This window comes from Amblyomma americanum, chromosome 7, assembly GCF_052857255.1.
Source record: "Amblyomma americanum isolate KBUSLIRL-KWMA chromosome 7, ASM5285725v1, whole genome shotgun sequence".
In the NCBI taxonomy this organism is placed as follows: domain Eukaryota; kingdom Metazoa; phylum Arthropoda; class Arachnida; order Ixodida; family Ixodidae; genus Amblyomma; species Amblyomma americanum.
Window position 1 is genome coordinate 15,156,241 of NC_135503.1, and position 19,616 is coordinate 15,175,856.

The 19,616-nt window shown below is 43.2% G+C and overlaps 1 protein-coding gene and 1 long non-coding RNA gene across 2 annotated transcripts in view; one reads left to right on the forward strand and one right to left on the reverse strand.

Annotated features, from left to right (window-relative positions):
* LOC144098545 (uncharacterized) overlaps positions 1-19,616 on the forward strand; it is a 312,011-nt gene that overhangs the window by 16,428 nt on the left and 275,967 nt on the right. The window lies entirely within an intron of this gene.
* The window catches only part of LOC144098544 (suppressor of lurcher protein 1-like), a 126,527-nt gene continuing 118,557 nt past the window's right edge, over positions 11,647-19,616 (reverse strand). The window contains exons 13-15 of the mRNA XM_077631273.1: positions 18,436-18,635; positions 17,531-17,578; positions 11,647-14,011 (exon numbers count right to left, since the gene is read on the reverse strand). Of these exons, the coding sequence (XP_077487399.1) occupies positions 13,944-14,011; positions 17,531-17,578; positions 18,436-18,635 (316 nt within the window). The 3' untranslated portion in view covers positions 11,647-13,943. The remainder of the gene's footprint in view (positions 14,012-17,530; positions 17,579-18,435; positions 18,636-19,616) is intronic.

Genomic DNA, 19,616 nt, shown 5'->3' on the forward strand with positions numbered 1-19,616 from the left:
CCCAATCGAACATAAACACATGAGGAGTTCTTTTTATTTTTGGCCTTTATTTCTCGCTTGACGTTACGAATAATAATTGTCCGCGCGTGAATAAACCGTTTCTGGAGCGCGGCTCACAAGCGCAAAAAAAAAAAATGTAGACTAACCATCCAAAACCCGCCTAACCAAGCTTCTGCAGTGACATCATCGTTCGGTGTAAACAACAACAACAACAACAACAACAACAACCTGTATTCCTTCCAGCACATTGCCTCTTGTGCACGTTATCGAGCGTGGGAAGACAACCAGGAGCCCAGTCCCCAAGCACGTTTTCCACGCCCTCGAATGTGCAAGGCTTCTCGCGCGCTCACAACGTTCGCTCGTGTTGTGAGCCACTCTAAGCTCTTCCGTGATGACGAAACAGGCGAGATCGTTTTGTTTACGCCAAACAAAGCACCCGCGTCGCCTGCCCGTCCCGCATCCCCAAGGTTCCGCCCGGCTGTGCATACAAAAAAGGCTTTATTCTCACAACAAAGATGATCGCCTCGTGCACATTGACAGTGCTTATTTATGCTGGGTCGGGGCACACGAGGCTCAAGCTTTGAAGCCTTGGTTTCGAGCCGGTGCTTGACGCACGAGCTCTGCTCGAGCCGCATGCTGCTTGAGGGTGAGGTGATGTTTCAACAGAACAAACGCACATACAAAATTACGAGGCCGAAGGAAGACCTTGGATCAACAACGCCAGCAGAATACGTTCGGGGGTTAAGAAAACCACGCCCGGCGTATCCTCCGGCACCTTCTCCAGCTCTTCCAGTTTTCGAGCAGGCGGAAGGCGGTGCACGGAACATCAACGCCCACACGCGCCCTGGCAGGATGTCGAGACAGGCGGTGGTAGACGAGACGCATTAAGAACTACGCGGTCGTGCAAACAAAAAACAACACGAAGGAAAACAAAACAAAGAACCGCAGCAGAAGCTGGAAGGAGCAGGGAATTCGCCCACTCTCTGAAAGGCGTTGAAATCTGCGCCGTGCTCCAGCCATCTCTCGAACAAAAAGGTGTCAAGGTTCGGGCCGAGTCATCCACCCGGTCATCCCGAAAGCTGCGAAGAAGCGTCGACTTCTTCCGTGGACCGGACGTGATTGTCCAGTTAGTCTGACCAAGGTCGAAGCCTAATGTTCATATAGAGCCCATCTCTGGCCCGTCAGTGGACGATTGTAAAAAACAAAACAAAAGCAAAACGAACCTTTCTTAAACGTCCTCAAAGGTCGTTGTGAGCTCACTTTTGTTACCCACTGTGGACTCAAGAGCTGCTTCTTCCAATTAGACATATGCAGCATTCTTGCAGCTTGTTACGCTGAATGATGGGAAATCATACAAACTAATGTGCTGTTGAAAGAACGAAGCAACGGCATTGGCCCGCCCTTTGAGTGGCCGAAAGAGGCACGAATGAGAACCGAGAGAGCGAAAATAAGTTTGTCCGCGATCTGAGCAGTTCTTGTTCGTGTTCTTACAGAGTAGAGCAAACTTCGTAGATGGCAGCCAGCAGCGGAGAAAACGTTGGCTGATGCGCAATCACGAAACCAACAGGGACTACCGGGCACGGCAAACTCCGAGTTCTCGATCGGCGAAAACAAAACAATGGCTTGAAAAGCAAACGAAGCCAGCAAACAAAAGCAGACCGCGCATGCCGGACGTGACGACTTCGAAAAAACACCGCCCAAAAGCAGCGTGCGCCGGCGCCCATGTAATGAGTTCGCTCCCGCCGGGGGAGACCGACAACTCCGTCGCTCGCACGGCGAAAAGCAACGCTGATGACTCGGAAGTAATTATATTCTTGCCCCTTTCGGGCTAAACGGTGTGCTCGATTATGCTGAAAATGCCGCTTCTCCATTTGTCTTCTCTTTCTTTATCACAAAAACCGACCCCGCGTTCTCTCAGCCGTAAGTCCATCGCGGCACTGTTTATTGCGCGCGCGCACGCGCGCTGAGATCGAGTAAATTGGTGCTCAAACCTTTTTCACTTCACGGAGCTGCTGCCACCGCCGTCCCCAAGGTCTTCGCGGGGCGGGTGGTCGTGGACCAATTGCTACGCAAATATCGGACCCCTCGGAAAAGCCCTGCAACGGTGGCACGCAGTTATCGTTCAGTCGATCGTTTGCAGGGTTTTCTTGGCAAACTCGCCGCTCGCAGGTTCGAGCTAGTACTCTCAAGTTTGTTTAAGCTCTCTTTATGGCTTAGCGGTAGCCGTTAAGCGTATTCCATTAAATAGTTATACTGCTGCCGTAACAGCGAGCGTGTTGCTTTCGCCCCTCGAAACAAGCTTAATAGGGATGCTTATGTTTTATACTAGTTACGGTGATTTATTACTTTTCTGGCCCACCATTTGAGAAATCGCCGACAAAAAGTCTTTCATTTTCAGCCGCACTTCATAATTGAGTTTGAATAATATGCACAACGTTGTGTGTCATGTTATCTATACAGACCTACATTTCGGCCTGTTTTAGAGCTAAATTTATTATGCACTTCGTCGTGAGTGGCTAAACGCTTCCCGTTTCTCATGCTACACAGCATGTGGAACAACCGCGATTCAAGCAGCCTCAAATTGGGCGCCGCAATATAAATTAGCAGCGGTTTAACGGAAAAGTCGCGCTTAAAAGTAATTTCAGAGACATTAGCAGGTTTCCTCACTTGTGACACTCAATTAAACAAGCACTCTATTATAGCGTTTAGACTTTACTTACATGCTCTCGATAGCAACAAAGTGGAACGCAGGTTGAATAATCTACGGCAGAAACAATCGAGTGAACAGTTAGGAAAAGAGGTGAAACAAGAGACTATTATAGAGAGCACTATTGTTGTTCAGCGGCTTTAACACTGTCTCTGATGAGGGCGAAAGCGGGGGGGGGGGGGGGGGGGGGTTCTGCAAACTTATCCAAGCCGCTGCACATTAAGGTAAGTCACGCAGAACGCCGCTTTTTTTGTGGTCGGGAGCAGACAAATGGTTTCTTCCTTTACACTGCACCCAGGGCGTTGGTTTTAGCCACACTGCGCTGTAGTTTCTTGGGTCTCGTTCTCTGAGTCGACAGCACTGCAGCCACTGAGCGAAATATTAGCAAACTAGTGCACGAAAAAACAAAGATGCATCATCTCCGATTCAGACGGCTGATAAATACTTTGTGGGTAGATGAAACCATCGGCATGCACGTTTCGAATACTGGCTGGCAAATTAATTCGACACTATTTTTATTCACACTTTTCAGGAGAATGTGAGGATAAAGTGACGTTGGTATGCTTCGACATGTTATCGTGTTCTAATGACGAAGAGATTAATTTTACAGCAAATATAACGTATAATTATGGGGTATCGTTACCCCATCAGCCTAAATGCGTCCACTGCAGTACAAAGCCCTCTCCATTACCTTCCTGATTAACGCTTTGCCAGCTGTGGCCACGTCATCCCCGCTGACTTACTAATCTCATCCGCCCACCTGACCCTTTGATTCCCCCTCTTACGCTTGCCTTTTAAGATCGTTAGCTCTTACTCTTCACGTTTCGAGATTTCGTGGGGTCTCCTACCACCTGAGATCAAAGTTCCATTTGTGACTGCAACTAGAAAACAGCGCATCTCGCTTTGAGATTTGTAGCGCCATCAACAATAGCACTGTAGAAACAACCACCTGCTGCATGTCAATGATGACGTTTATATGTAAAATTGTAACTATGTGAGTATGACGTCAGGGGACGAAATGGCGGCATAGTTCCAGTTTCTCGATTCTGAGAATGCGGCCATTAAAATTGTTTAAATTTCTGCAATTTCAGTGGAGTGACGATAAAGAGGAAAAAAAAGTTGCAGTTTTAAATTCAGTGTTAAATTCAGTGACGAAGCATCTGCAAAGACAGATAGGCCATAAAATCGAATTTCATTATGCAAAAAAAATGAATGCAGTTGTCCTGAGTGATAAGTTACCCCCATGAAGCTTTAAGTGTGTTTTGAGAAACGACGAAGTTGACGGCTCCGGTTTAATATTGACCACCTAGGGTTTTTTAACGTGCTCTCATATCTCGAATCAGAGAGGTGCTATTTCATTGTTCATTAATCGAAATGCGGCGGGTACTGAGTGGTTTACGATCCCTTGCCAAATACTTGAAAGAACCGCAAGTGTCATGCTAAATGATTTCATTTAGCGCTTGTGGGGATGCCTCGTAACTTGTTGCCAAGAAATGCTGAAAAAAAAACATTTTTTAGCACACGAAAACATTATTTGCTGAACAGTCAACGCCACGTGCTATTATAAAGATATATGTTTCAAACCTCACATTTTTTAACCATATATAGACGACTATCATATCAAGTAGCGGTTTAAACTCTTATTTGGCTTTATTTTTTCTAACAGTTCAAATGTTGTTTTTATTTCCTCGTCTCCTTATTATCTCCCCTACCTCCACAAACCATCTCTTACGTCCAGGCTCTGCACATTGGCTATATGCCTCGGCTGCTTTTGAACTCCAGACTCCAAGGAACACCCAAAATTTTCTCTTCTATTGAGGTCTGAAAAGCCCGGCGCTGTACTGGGCCAGGCTTCAGCATTTATGTTCCGCATGCATAAAAAAAAAACAAATATCGCACATGCACCACAAAACGCGCGCCTTAGTAGCCCTTTGTTCCGGCACGCCTCGCGCGTTCTCTCTCGAAGCTGCCAGCAATGAGAGCAGTGTCGCATCTCCTTTCCAAGGCAATAGGGCGCCGTCCTCTACTTCGCATCTGACGCATTTTCTTCGCTCTGAACTTGACAAAAACAAAAACAGTCATTCAGGCGCCCTCTAGCAGTGTGGCTTTGTACCACGTGCTACGCTCACTTGCCTGTAACGCAACAGATGGCGCCAGCCGTAGCTCAGGTACTAGGTTAGTATTTGGTGTTTACTGGGATGGTGCGCTAACTGCTGGAAGGAAGGGACGCGCACTCTCATGCACCCATGCATAAGGACATGGACAAGATAAGTGTGGTTTAATACACAAATGAAATTTAGCGTTTTTATGAGTGCCTAAGGGGAGCCTACGTTCAGACGAACATCGTGAATGTCAGCTGTATGCCCGTACGCATGGAGAGCGGGAGCTTGAACGTTTACTTGAGATACTGCTAATTCATCTTGAACGTTTACTTGAGATACTGCTGATTCATCATGTTATACATTAGCAGGAGCTAAACTCTCTGCTTTAAAAAGTAATGGGTCTTACTTCAACCAATGACTAGCGTTGCCTTACGGTTGCTGCATTCTACTGGCCATTCTCAAGGCACACGGAAGCCAAATCGAAGTTGTCCAGCATCAATAGATTGCCAGTTTGTAATGATACAATTGATGCTTTCATATTAAATAAAGTTTACATATCCTATAGAAAAGGTAAACAACTCAAATACAGTTATCACCACCATCGGCCGTATCTAATCGCTGCCTGTTGCCTCTTCTTCAACATCCTTTGATGTTGTGGACGAGTCTCATGCAAGGGGGGTTTACCATCAAAGCTATTTTTTTCTGATCAAGGTTTACTTCCTGATGGTCTACTTCGTAGAGGACAGACTGCCTGAAAGCCGGCAGTGTTTACCTGCTTATGCTCCTTACTTTGGCACGCTCCAACTGCACAAATATTAGCAGGGAATATTGATTTCGAAATGTGTCGTTTTACAGAGGAAGAGGGAAGGGGCACGACACAAAGGTACCCAGTATTGACCTCGTATTAACCTCACAAACAGCCACAGAAACCAAGTAGCATAGGGTATTTTTTTGTTCAGTGGTGCTGGTTGGTCAATGGAAATATTAGCGAATATTTTATTTCTTAAACATAATTCATTTTAAACTATAAGAAGAAAAAAAAAACAACCACATGCCGCATGTGGGTTCCGATCCCAAAGGCTGCATGTGGTTGCTTTCTTTTCTGTTTTCTGCTTTCTAATCAACTATCTTTAAGCGATATAATACTCATTAATAATTTCTATTGATCGACACCACAAACTTAAAAAACAATCTCTTATGTTCCTTGGTTTCTGTAACTGTTGGATTTCATATGTATAACTCCAAAAATAGATTCGCTTTCGCGAAGATTGCAGGCAAAGCAACCTCTCCTATGCATGTAACGCGACTAGGTAGCCAAAACTGGTTGGTCCTCGGCGCCAAGGGTATCTGCGGTTTTGAAATTCTAAAAACTGACATGGATATTACTTACAGGGGCTACACGCCCCTCAATGAAAGAGGAGACTATCAGTAATAGTTAAAGTAAACTAGTGAATTTTGTTAACCAGACTACTAGTCAGCACGTCTAAGCTATATTCTGATGCGCTACACCGCTGACGGTGCTAGGCAGAAAAAAACGCTCCAGTGACTCAAAGAACCCATTTTTGAAAATTTCAGAACATCTTAGGTGAAGCACCGGTATATACATACGATCATAAGCCTGAGTGGCCTCGTACACGTGTTAAAAGGTTTTTTTTTTTTTACATTCTTCTGCGCCTGCAAGATTTACGATTTTCCGGCATATATCGTGCACTCACGTGCACTGACTGAGTGGCACCCTCTTATACTTGCACATATAGAGCATGAGCAACCAGGATGTATGTGACCGTCATGCTGCCAACTCTATTTTGCTGCAGAGGTTTTGCAAAAGACAGCACAAAAATTTAGCGGCGATTAATTCGATTGATGCGGAGGAAATTCGATGGCATTCTTTTACCCGCCGATCTATTCGAATCCTAGTTCTATTCCGATAATGATTGTGTTCCAATTCCTACTGCGTAAGTATGCAAAATGTGCCACATTGTTACATCGCAGCAAGTCCGCCTAGCACTACCTGCGCAGTGACGCAGTGGTTAAGCGATACGCTGCAGCACTGGCACGTGGCTATTTAAACCACAGTCACCGGTGGAGATTTTGTGAGCCAGGTTGCTCTTTTCGGGCAATGCGAGAAGGAACAGCTCCCGCAAGTCTCATTTTTGTGCAGATATTTCTTCAGGGGGCTGTAAATTTCGCACCTAGGCCTGCTTTTGTCTGAGTCATTTTCTTCGTAGACATTTTCGTTTTTGCAAAGTCATTGTTCGTTCAGCGTCTTTCTCCTGTCCCCTACAATTAGAGAGAGGGAGAGGGTCATCACTCACGAAATTTTTTAGACAGTCTAAAGGCTATTTATATATTTCTGTCTATAAAGTATATAGACTATCTATAGACAAACCCTAGAGAACAGTCTATAGGCAATACAAATCCTATAGACAGTATACGGCCAATCTATAGATTTATGGCCATACAATTTAGTAGACTTTTGTCTATGGGCAGTCTATAGAATATGAATACACAAAAAGAAATGTTTTTGGCAAGGCAATAGTCTATAAGAAGTCTACAGACTGTCTATAGACTATTTTTGAAAGATATATGGAGATGAGAACGGTTGAAAGGGTGCTGGTGGAGAAAGGCTTATCCCCCTAAACCCTGAATAGCAGGTGAACGCTTCGCACAGATACCGAAACCGCCACCGCCGGACAGTTTTCGCCTTCATGTCCCTCCTAATGCTGTCACATTTAGAATGCTTATTTTTCCGCTGCTTATCGATAGATTTAAGAGCGCATAAATTAGAGATAGTTCGTTAGAGACTGGGTTTGTGGAATATAACGATTTCATTCCCATTATACTCACTTTCTGTTTACCCATTGTCTGTCATTGGCTCCACCAACGCCACTCTCCCATAATAGCTGCTCTTGCGCGAATAAGCAGCCTCTGGTATACAGCCAGCCCGGCTGTGTGACACCAAACTCTTCTTATTTATGTCAGTTAAAAGAAGCGGAAAAGGAGGGAAAGCTCTGTAAACAGTGTCACATCGGCAAATGACGAAGAGCGACACAAACAAAAAATGGGCGGAGTCAGAGCAGAATCGTTATATTATACCGGTCCCGATTTGAGCGCTACGTGGCCGAGTCCTTTACTTTTGTTTATTGTTTTTTTCCTTTCTTAGTTCCTCAATCTGAAGTAAGGATCAAGCCGGTTCATTCAGGAAGACCCTCAATGTAGCAACGAAGTCTCTAATAAGTCATATGTGAGTTCTTTTTGTTTTCTTGCAGTCGTTGACATATCTGGATAACGACCTACAGCAGAAAAAAAAAAGGTTAATGGTGACCACATCCTGCAGGGACCCGGCAACGAAAAATTCTTTCAATAAACTTTACAACGAAATCGTAGGCGCATCAGCCATGGAGGGAGCTTTACAGTGTTAAAAGGCTCTTTCTCGGTTAAGTTTAGAACCTCGGCTACTGTCTAGTGACTAAGCGTAAAGTCCTGTTGTTTTTGAGCGCTTCAGGTTCTCCGAAAGAGGTTGAGGTCATGGCAGGCATCTTTTTTCAGTGGCGGTGAACAAAAAAGTGGGAAAACAAATTCATGATCGTTGCACTAGACGGTAAAACACTTTTAAGCACTAGTACTCTTAACACTGCAACAAACTGAAATTTTCCCCCTTCATTGTGAAATTACGAAATTTTCCCATATTGGAGATTTCCCAGAGCGAAGCCGCACTTCCGAAGACAACACAAGATATTTCAATCACATTTTCGTACTCATATTATCTAATTCGAAAAGTTTCAAAATTATGTTGATAAAGTTTAAGCACCTGGGCACTGGAGGATTGGTGAATCGTCACACACCGCTGAGACATAGCGAACGCTCTACTTTCGAATGAACTCTTTCCTCCATGAGCTGACGACATGTGTGACCGATATCCATAATCTCTATATTCTGCATGCTAACGCAGTAAATATTATCTACAATACGAATGAAAATAATAGTAGTAGGCGAAACATATTGTATCCGCTGAGATAACATTTAATATAGTTGGCAGTCTAGAATGTTTGACGTGGTAAAATATTGGCAATAGTTCAATTTATGTCAACTAGCGTTGAAAGCAGGCTATACAAAGGACGAAGCTCAAAATTAGTGAGAACTGCTCGCCAGCCTATTAACTACATGTGGAAATCAAAGTACAAAAACGTCAGTTCTGCGACCGAAATAGCAGGGAACGACTGCGCCTAGACGGCAATGAAAACTAAAGAAAAATAAAACGCAAAAAAGGAAACATAACGGAGGTTTTTCTCGCTACAGGTGCATTTAATGAGTCTGCCGAGCGCCAGCAGTCATTAGGACACCCACGCTTGAGAGAAAGTAAAAAGAAATAAACAAGAAATCGAAGCAAACGGGAAACGCGGTGTCGCATAAAAACGAACCACTGAGCGTAATTACAGCTCGCTATGATGGCGCGAGCTCTTTACATAATGAGTCGCTGACGAACCACCACCTCCGCTGTAACATTAACACTCGAAATCGTAGCCTTCGTACACCTGAGAGATTCGGAAAGAGCTCTCCTCCATTTCCGACGCAGCAGCAAAAAAGATCAAGCGATGCGCACTATCTAAAGCACCAACGCCTCCCGAGATGCCCGTTACGAGACAGCAGTGTGGGGCCCAGTGACAGCTAAATCTCGCCGGAGCAGCAATTCGTCTTGATGCCCGCGAGGTTTGATCGAACAGAAGCAAGGCAGGAGTCATCGCTCAGCCAGATCGAGCTTTCTTCTTCTGCACTATTTTATTTTCTCTCACAACGCTGCTGCTTGTTCGATGCCTGCTGATTTTACCCCAGGAGCGTTTCTTCAGCTCTCAATTTCGGCAGCGGAAAGTATGCAGTGTTTGCATCGCCTGCAAGTGCGGATAAACAACTGAGGCTCTCTCAAGAGCACCTGTTCACCGCAGACGGAAAAACAATCAAAGCCTTGCACTGCGTGTGGGAGGCTCCGTAGAAGTTTGGCTTTTCTTTGTTCACGCCTCGTGTTATTCCTGAAAAGATGGAAACTTCGGACATTATTTTGTTTCATTCCTAAAAAAGGAAAAAAAAAACTACAAGAGCAAGAGTAAAAAAGTGGCACGAGAATTGGAGAGTTCGGAGCACCCATCAATCAGGAGTTGTTTTTGCAGTTGCTCGCATTGATCGCCCAGAGAGTTCTGCAATCGATTAGCCTTCAGTCTCTGTGGCTCTGTATTGATCACTTTCCCAGAAGACCGCACGGCTTGCGCCGTGCACTCAAGCCTGCTTTCCCGCGAAGACAAACCGCAACAACAATAACAACAACAGCAACGAACCGAGCGAGAAAGCATCGGTCCACTACACTGCGACTACGCAGTTAAGGGTCGTTGTGGCTTGCTCAACGCAGTGCGAATCTCGGGCGTGCGTTCGCACGGCAGTGTGGAGAAGATGCGACCAGCGTTTCAAAATGACGGATCGCACTACACCAACTTAGACCATGCCAGACAGATACACAAATACAACCCTCGCTGGTGCATTTGCCTTCATAAAAAAAAAACGTAACGAAGGAGGATGCAAACGAAAGACCGGATGACACCGCTTTACCTCCAAAAAAGTAATATATGAGACGGACCGAAATGAATGATGAAACCAGTGGAAGAGTGACTCTTTCAGGCTTCGACGTCTCGCTAGCTATTCACGAAAATAAGCCACACAAAATATACGGCGCGTCTGCTCAAGGCTGGGGCAATCCCTTGGTCAATAGAGGCTTCTATAGTGTGATGAAATATATGTGAATGTCAGCTTAGGGATGTCGCCGCAGACCCCCAGGCTGAGGATTGATTTTCCTCGCTGAGGAGAGTGGCGTCGTTTCCTCTCTGAGTTGACGCAGGGGTGCGGAACAGGCGAAAGAATGTGCGTAGGCTTTTACGCAGTCGTCCACGGTACGTGCGCATATGTGTACACTATAGATCAATGCGTACACAGCGCCGTTGGAAAAAAGCCGATTGATTCGCAGCCATCATTCTGAGCTAAGACGGACGCTCAAAGTGACCCCCGGGGTCTTTCTTGTACACAGATAATACCAGGGCCCTTCTACGCCTACAGCGCTTTCCGACAGCCATATCAGAAGTTTTATTTTTCTCACAGACGGTATATTTCTTTCTTGCAGTTTCAGTACCGAACGAAAATGTTATGAATGCATGCATATATGGAGCAACTTGTCAGTTACAATAAGAGTGGCTCGAACGTAGAAGAATATGACAAACTTCGGAGCCTCTTAGTGTCGATACGAAGGAACACGGGTAGCAGAATACGAACATAGGTTTCGGTAAGCGCATAAGCCTTTTCTCGATAAAAGCACATTAGGAAGCACGAAGTGAGCCTTTCACGATGCGAACTCGGCAGCGGAGGAGACTCTGTAGCGCAAGAGGTATTCGGCATGCATAATAAAAATGTTATTGATGCATGCATTCATGTGCAGTAGCTTGTCAGTTACAATAAGAGAGGTACTTATATACCGCGGTGCTGTCACCACAACGTATAAGAATATGACGAATTTATAAGAGGTGCGAGTTACCGTGGATTGAAAGGAACGCAGCTAGCAGAAATGTCTTTCGTTAAGCACGCACGCCTTTTACCTAAAGGCGCGTTGAGCAAGCACCAATTCAATCTCTTGTTTTTAGGCAAGCTCAGAAGCGGAGAAGATTCAGCAGTGGAAGAGACATTCGGTATACAATACATCCCACGCAGTGTGATGCTCGTCTACAGAAACATATAAGGCGCTAAGGGCAAGTGCAGCGCGTAATGACAAAGCCATGGGAAAATTTCTGAAAGTTTAGTTTTTGTGAAAAGATTTTTATTGAAGAAATATATATTTAGCTACAGGAGAACGGTTTTCAAAGTGCCGGTGCTAGGTGTCTTGGCTTTAACTAAAGAAGACTGGATATATTTTGCGATGTCGAAAATTTTTGAGAACAGTGAAACCCTGCGTGTTTCTAAGGCAATACGTCTATAACCACCACAAAATATGGATAACAATTTACAGCATAAAAATGAACGCACAATACACTTCAGTCTGACGGGCCATGCATTCATGTTCAGCAGTATAACGTTTTAGTTTCTGGCTGCGCATAGCAAAGTCACTTCCAAAAAAAAAAAAAGAATGAAGACAATCCATTTGGCATATTTTGACCGTGTCAGAAAACGTCAAAAAATTTCATGAGGGCCAGTTTCTCTATGTTCACCAAAGGCTGGCGTCAATGTCTTTGTCTTCATAAATTTTTCCAAGCAGCAAACATGCAGCCATTAAACAAAAAACGCAAGAGATTTTATAAGCCCTATTTCAATTTTTATCGCAATAAGGCTCCCATTTATCCACAGCAATGTGCTAGTGATGATACCAGCATTTGATTGCGTGCTTCCTGTCAGAAGAATCTTCACAATATTGGGATGAAACTGAAGAAAACAAATGTGGCCATCCAGCAAAAAAAAAGAAACAAAAAACAATGCTCTGCGAAATAATATCGAAACTGTTTCGTGACTTCTTAAGGTACTAGGTTACTACAGCTAATAACATTGATTATTCTGTGCGGAGACGTTATTGTGCTTGCAAAGTTAATCATTTAACCAAGTTTGAGTCAGTAATTACATCAGAAAATTCTGAAAGTGAACATTGTGGTTAAAAAATTATTGCCTTAAAAAAGTCTTGGTTTAAATTAGATGGTTATATTCTCAAGAATTTCTCTTAAATTGAATGATAAACTTGAGTGCGGTTTCTTTTCAAAAGTACTACAACCTATTATCTCAGCTAGTAGTTGCGACTACAGTGCGCAGTTTCAGTAACGTAGCTAAAACGTTAAATCCACGTTAGTCAAATGAAAAAGAAAAGAGTGGATGACGTAGCACTTATTGCAACTCCCCCATAGGCGACTAATGCAGGGTGTAAACACCCAGACAATAACTTTCACCTATCCGGGCGATAGAAAACAGTAGTAGAAAACATTTTCTGTGAAATAGGTTTTTGATAATATTGAAAAAGTAGAAAGATAACAACCTTTAGTTCTTTATTTATTAAAGCTTAATAAACAACACCAAATGATTACATCGCACCGCAAATGAGTTTTACCATGCTTAGCCATCAAGCTTTCTGCTCTGTGGCATTCTTTTAACAATTCATCTTGCTTTTCATTGGCCTCGGCGATGTATCCTAGCTACCTGACGTCTACCGTTTTTAGGCGACTTCGAACCAAAGAGCGTGTTTTCAGCACAGCTGGCCGAAATGTGCGAATTACTAACTGCTCGCAAAAAGTGATGAGCTCTTCTCAGAATAGATGAATAGATTTTCGGCTCTCTTATTTTCAGATTTGTTTTCTTTTCCGTCGGTAGCATTCAGATAAGGTTTAGTCACCGTCACACGCTCCGAGCACTAAGAGATATCGTGAGAGGTCTATTAGAGACAGCTTTCTACTCCTTTAAATAGTGAAGCACTCTGTTCTCAACGATAATGCAGATAACAATGCAACTTTAGTTCTTCATAAAGCTCACAACTGACTTCTCACATGTGCGCCTTAATAAGGAAATTCCCAACCAAGGGCCTCATTCGGCCATCCAAAACGTTATCTCAGGCTTCAAGAAAAGATAAGGAAACACACCCGACACTTTATCTCTCTGCTTACCTTTACATTTCCACCAGCGACTGCATAACACAGCCGCATGATCCGTACACAACAGTTTTTCTTTTAAACAATCGGGGGTGCATTCGTTGCAACCCATCTGTACACTTCCTTTGAGCAGCTGGATAAACAAGCAGAATAAACGAATGTCGGATCACCTACAAGGAAAAACTTGAACTGAAGCTGGGGAGCAAACAAAGTCAGATGATAAGTTGTTTTTTTTTTCATCTCCTTTTTTTCTTCACCGTTTGGTTCCTCGTGATGAGATGAACGCAGCGAATCACTGTGCTGTGCCCAAGGGTCCCATGCTGCACACACTTTCCAAAGGCGACGTCCGCACACGGGCCATCTTCTCATTCGGGTTCTGAGCGCACCACTTCACCATCCACTGAATTCACCACTGGTGTCACGGGGTGCAAGAAAACACCGCAGGCGCGCACTAGGGTTTGCACTAAACGGTCACCGCTGCTACCGAAGTGCTCCAGCCAGGCGGAGAAGGGTTACGAGTATGATGACCGCGACCACTTGCGTGAAGCCTGCAACAATAAGTTTGCAAGAGTCAGGAAGAGTTAGCTAATGAATAGGTAATGAAGATGCAGAACATGCCGTCGCGGAAAAGCGTTTCCACTCCTTACAGAAATTGTTTCAGTATGAGTTCATCTCGAAGGAGTGTTGCACCAGCACGGGTTACCACGGGATGTCTTCGTTGGCACTGTACCAGCGCCCACGCGCACCAAGCGATGGAAAGGACTAGATTCGCGTGTCGATCACCTTTATGCTTAAATGTTTTATAAAATCCGCGCAGCAGCTTCTGCTGATGGTGCACTTTCTTCGCCAGTGAAGTTTTAGGTTTCGCTAACCAGTATTGGAATCCATAAACCTTTAGCGGCCAGCGTTGAACAAAGAGAGCAACTCAAGCAGGCTTAGGTTGCTTATGGAAAAGGAGAGAGGTGGTGGGCTTGAATTATTTTGACGACGTTTTAAGAAGGTGACCTCAAGTCATTTCGAAGAATAAATTTGACCGGTCGCGGCATTTTATATTCAGTGGCTGACATGATCTGACAAGCATGTGCTCAGCCAGGGAAATAAATTATGAGAGCGGGAAATACACAACTTGTCCAACAGAAGATTTGCAGGAAGCCTTTAATCACTAAAAAATCACAATGTGTAAAATATGTGTTCGTTTCTAATAAGTAAATTTTGGCACTTTCAAACAACCGGTTATGCCCGTAAAAGTAAAGGTGGCACAGACGACCCAATAAAAGAGCGCAAGTTTTTTTCCATGAACAATACACGATTATTATAGTCTGTCGGCGCAACTCGCTGCTGCCCCTCGCACATCTCTTTTGACTGCTTTACAAAATCGCCTGTCAATATTATTGTAATAATATGTTAATATGACTCTTAATATGAATGCAGCAATATTTCTTTTCCTTGTGTATTTCGTTATTTTTGTTGATCATTCCCAAGCGTGCTCTGTTGCAAAAGTATAGTGCTGTACTTTGAGGTGATCTTATTTTCTCCGCGTGTTTCTTCTCAGTTTTGCTTTTCCTCCCATAGTTCATGTGCTCACCGAGTGCATTGTACATAGCATCAATTGCCTAAATTATTGTATATATAAAACTGTTGCTGTTATGCTGTTCCCTCCTACAACAATGCCCCAGTAGGGGCGGTGTAGGTATTTTGTATAAATAAACTTAAAACAGAATAAAATTAAAACATAGACTATACAGGCCTTTTATGAAATGCCCAAATAAGATGTGAGAGAATTCTGATAAGTCAGTGACATCTTTATAGGCGCAGTATTAGGGCTAAGAACAAAATTCCCACAACGCCTTGGAGTAACGAAGATACAGCCGAACGATTGAAACGTTGTTCGTGTATGCGCGCCTTTTTTGTGGTTTAATATGTGAGCTCCTTCATTTAATTCATTTCATTTTGTTACCTTAAAGGCCCCAAAAGAGGGGTGTTACATAAGGGGTGGCAACAATTAAAAGCACAGATTCACAATAACAGGAAAGTTTTGCATTGTCAACGAAAAGACTTAAGCAAGTGATGATGGCAACGTTGTTTGGATGATGATGGCAACGTTGTTGTGATGATGGCAACGTTATAGCTTTTGCCGCCGCATGAGCTGTGAGAGAGAATTGAGTCGGTAATACTAACTTGTTCCTAACAGTTTCAAGTGTGCATCAATTCAGCTTATGAGAGGAGAAGTCGGTTTGATGATTTCGCAATCAAGTATTTACGGCCTATCTCGTCTTTGAGGTCAAGCGTTTCCACGGGATGCATGCGTTTGCATGCACATTTCAACTTACAGTTTAAACGTGTAATACATTAAATATAATGTATAACACATTTCTCTCAGTGTTGTCAGACTGTGGCCTGTCTGTTGTAACCAGCTAGTTCATGGCGGAAAGCATACTGATGTTGTAGTTACCTGAATATCTTTACAGTTTTACTAATAAAATCGAAATGTTATGTAGTGTTTCCATAATTTATACTTATTTAGGCCGAATGGAATGCATTCAATCTTACCGCCACAGTAGCAATCATGTGCGGTATGCTACTAGGTCTGTTGTAGACATATATCGGGCACTATTTCAATGAGTTGCAGCTGTACCGCTGAAAATACGCGAGTCGCTAACCGATACAGATTTAGATTATTTTTTTAAACAAACTGTGAAAACGTGATGAAGATTCATGCGTGTTAGCTCCTTGTTGCTCAGTAGAGGTGCTCTTGATTTTATCAAACTTTTTTCTGAATATTTTTGTGTCATTTGACAATGCCACGAAGTCACAAATCCTCGTGCGTTGAAACTATGGAGCCCAACCAACATTTTACAACTACAACTACAGACTACTACTACGTTTTACTGTTAGTATTCAAACGAGCATGCATTTTGTTCATGTGTGTTCGATTATTGTGGGGCTTTAAGTTCGCTTTCATCGCCCCTGTTTGCATATTGTTATCAACGTAAGCCCATTTATTGTTTGTGGTATTTTAGCTTTTCTTGTGACAGTCATTTTACTATTCGTTCAATCTGACGTGCAATAATGACGCGTTTTGACATTTGTTTGTATTCTTTCTAATAACAGCAGGCTTGTAACTTGAAAAAGTTAATAAGCATTATAAATTCTGAACTGAACCATAAAAACTTTTCTGTGCTTGTAAAATAAACAAGGAACTACTAAACGGAATTCGGGCTCAACGCACTATAAAGAAAGGAAGTCGTGAAATTTTCTAATATTCGCCTCTGTGCTAAACGCTGTGCTCAATCAAAAGAATTTAAAAAGCAACATTCTAGGAAACAGCGAGGTGTGTCAACCAGTCGATACAAATCTGTTCATCAGACTTAAAATACGGATGAACTTCATGGAGGTTAACAGGCAGCATGGGTTTACATTTTTGTTTCCGCCAATTTGAAAGCTAGAAAAAAATAAAAACACTGGATGATTAAAGAAGCTACAAACCTCGCGAGATGCAAATTCTCCCTTTTATCCGACAAAGATGAAAGCAGAGCTGCTCTCGTTAATTACACCTCTCGAGTGGTGCCCGAACGAGCACTGTCAAGTTTTATTGCTCATCACCGTAAGAAACCGCGCATACCCTTTGTGAATAAATTTTTCGTGGCCTGTTATTTAGTGCGGAGTCTTGTTACTTCCGGGAAAATGTTGGTTGCACTTTTTTTGAAGAGAGCACATTACAATGATAATGGGCTGTGGGCATTTTTCTCATACGCGGCAATTTATCCCCTGCGTAGAACCAACACAAGATGGCTAGATATGGCTTAGCTATTATCACTCTCCAGAGAAGCTTACTGGGCCCAACATATGTCACGACTTGCTTTCTGTGCAAAGCACTTCCATAACATTTGATTGTGGCCGCTCAAGAAAGCTGGATTATTCACATGGCAAGACTCTTGGAACCTCGAACATCAAAGTGATGAAGGTAATCACTCGAGGGATGCATCGATAAGTTTCTCAAACTCCGACGTGCCTCTGCTAAAGGTCGCATAAACAACTAAAAACACGAGATATGCATCTGTACTTACCTTCTAAACAAGGCGCGCAGCCCCTGAACCTCTTGATTGTATACGGATCTAGTGTGGAGGTAGAGAGTAAAGAAAACAGAAAGGAATCAACAGTTGTTTTCATGTCACCGCTCAGCACGTAACTTGCTTTTTTTGTCAGTTATTGCTGTGTGTTCGCGAGTGTGGCTCTTATTTTCGTTTCATTAATGTTAACGAGCACGAACAGACATATAAATAGATGGCCTAAACTGACATTAGAGGGGGCGAGACATTGAAAGTTTCGATCAGGAGCAAAGCGATGAATCTGCCCATTTGCCTAATCCTACTTCTGCAACTTGTTCCGGCCTGCATTATGCTGTTGGAGCAGTGTACGTACTCAGTCGCGGGGCCAGGGACTTCCAGTGTTAGCTATTCATACTGCCTGTTCAATTTGAGGCTGCCCAATTGGTTGTTTTAGGTCTCGTAGCGCAGATTTTTTTCGCGTGAAGAAAAAAATACTTAGCTGGTGTTTTTTTTTTTTTGGATAGCAAGTTTATCAAAGATAAAAATAACTTATTTGCGCCATACCAAGCGTCGTCATATGGCTACAAGGCTAAACAAATTTCATAGCCTTCGCAGTTGAAGAAAAGCTCGCAATAGTCCGGACTCATTTAACCTAAACACATTGCTCTGAGATCCACCTGCCAGCCTGCCTGCCTACCTGCACGAATGAATGAAATAATTGATTGATCGATTGAGCAATCAATAATTAATGAATTCAAATGAATGAATGAATGAATGAAGGAAATAACGTTTAATTGAATGGTGGAAAGCTCTGTTGTTTGGCACCTCTTAAGCAAATTCAAAGCACGTATGATTGGTAACAAGCTGCCGAGCGACATTTACTTCACTTCAAGCGTAATAAAGGCAATTAAGCAAAAATTCACCTATGATACTCCTAAACTGGTACAGCGCTGAGAATCCCGTGCCGTCGAAGCGGTCGTTGGTCCTAAAGGTGACCCTGAAGAATTCCCCCTCGGACTCGACGTTGGGCGGCTTCTGCATACCGCAGTGCCGTGGAATTTTGCGATCCGCCGTTGGAACGTTGGTGAACTCGACGTAGTCGCTCGCCGTCTCGGCCGTGCAACTGCGCCAAGATGAAACGAAGATAGGGAAAGAGCGAAAATGCAGACGTGTTTCCTCCATTGATTCAGGAGCGAGAGAAATAACCCAACTGTTAAATGCCACAGTTGGCGAATAGGAAAGGCTTCTACGTTGAGCCGAGATGACAAGCTTTATTGGTGTCACACCGATGAAAGCACGCAGACACACCTTCGACATCATTATTCAAAGCTTAGCTAAGCCTGTTTTGTTCCTGATAAAGTGCATCTCAGAAGGCTGATTTTTATTAAACAAAAAGTTACGAAAAAAGTTTGCATACCTTGTTATTTTTACATTTCACACTGATATCCAAGAACCCTCAAAATACACTAAGGTGTACTATTTTGACGGCAAGTTTTCCAAGAAAATGAGCACTGCCAGTTTAGCTGGACGTTTGCGTGAGCTAGTGCATGTTGTTATAGATATTGGTCAAACGCGGCCAGCGTTGATACTAGTAGAAGCCTTTCATTTCTTTCATTAAATATAGCTTTTACTTGACCCCGTGACGCCGAGTGATCTGAGCGTCGAGTACACGACACCAAGCCCTGTTTACGAAGAACAGCACATAACTGTGAGCACAAATTATTGTTTGTTGTGTTGTCATCGTGCCCTAAAGCGATAACTGTAGAGCTTTTTCACCAGTCGAATTGCCTTTTAACAGAAGAATGATACAAACTGCTTTCTCTAGCAGACAAGATGAGTAATACCAAGGAAATATTAGTGTTCTTCCCATAAAAGTAGGCTTTCATTTCTGTTTTTAAGATCAATTGTTTCTGTGGCTCTATTGCAGTTTAATGTTACTTTACCTACTATAATCTTTATGTTGCTATGATACTTCCAGGTGGTTTTTGTCTGCGCTTTTATCGCATTATTATTAAAGAATACCAATTTAATAATAATCGTCTCTTCTGCGTCGAGGTTTCGTAATATAAATTTCAAGAATTTTCAACCAATGGGTTCCTGGTTG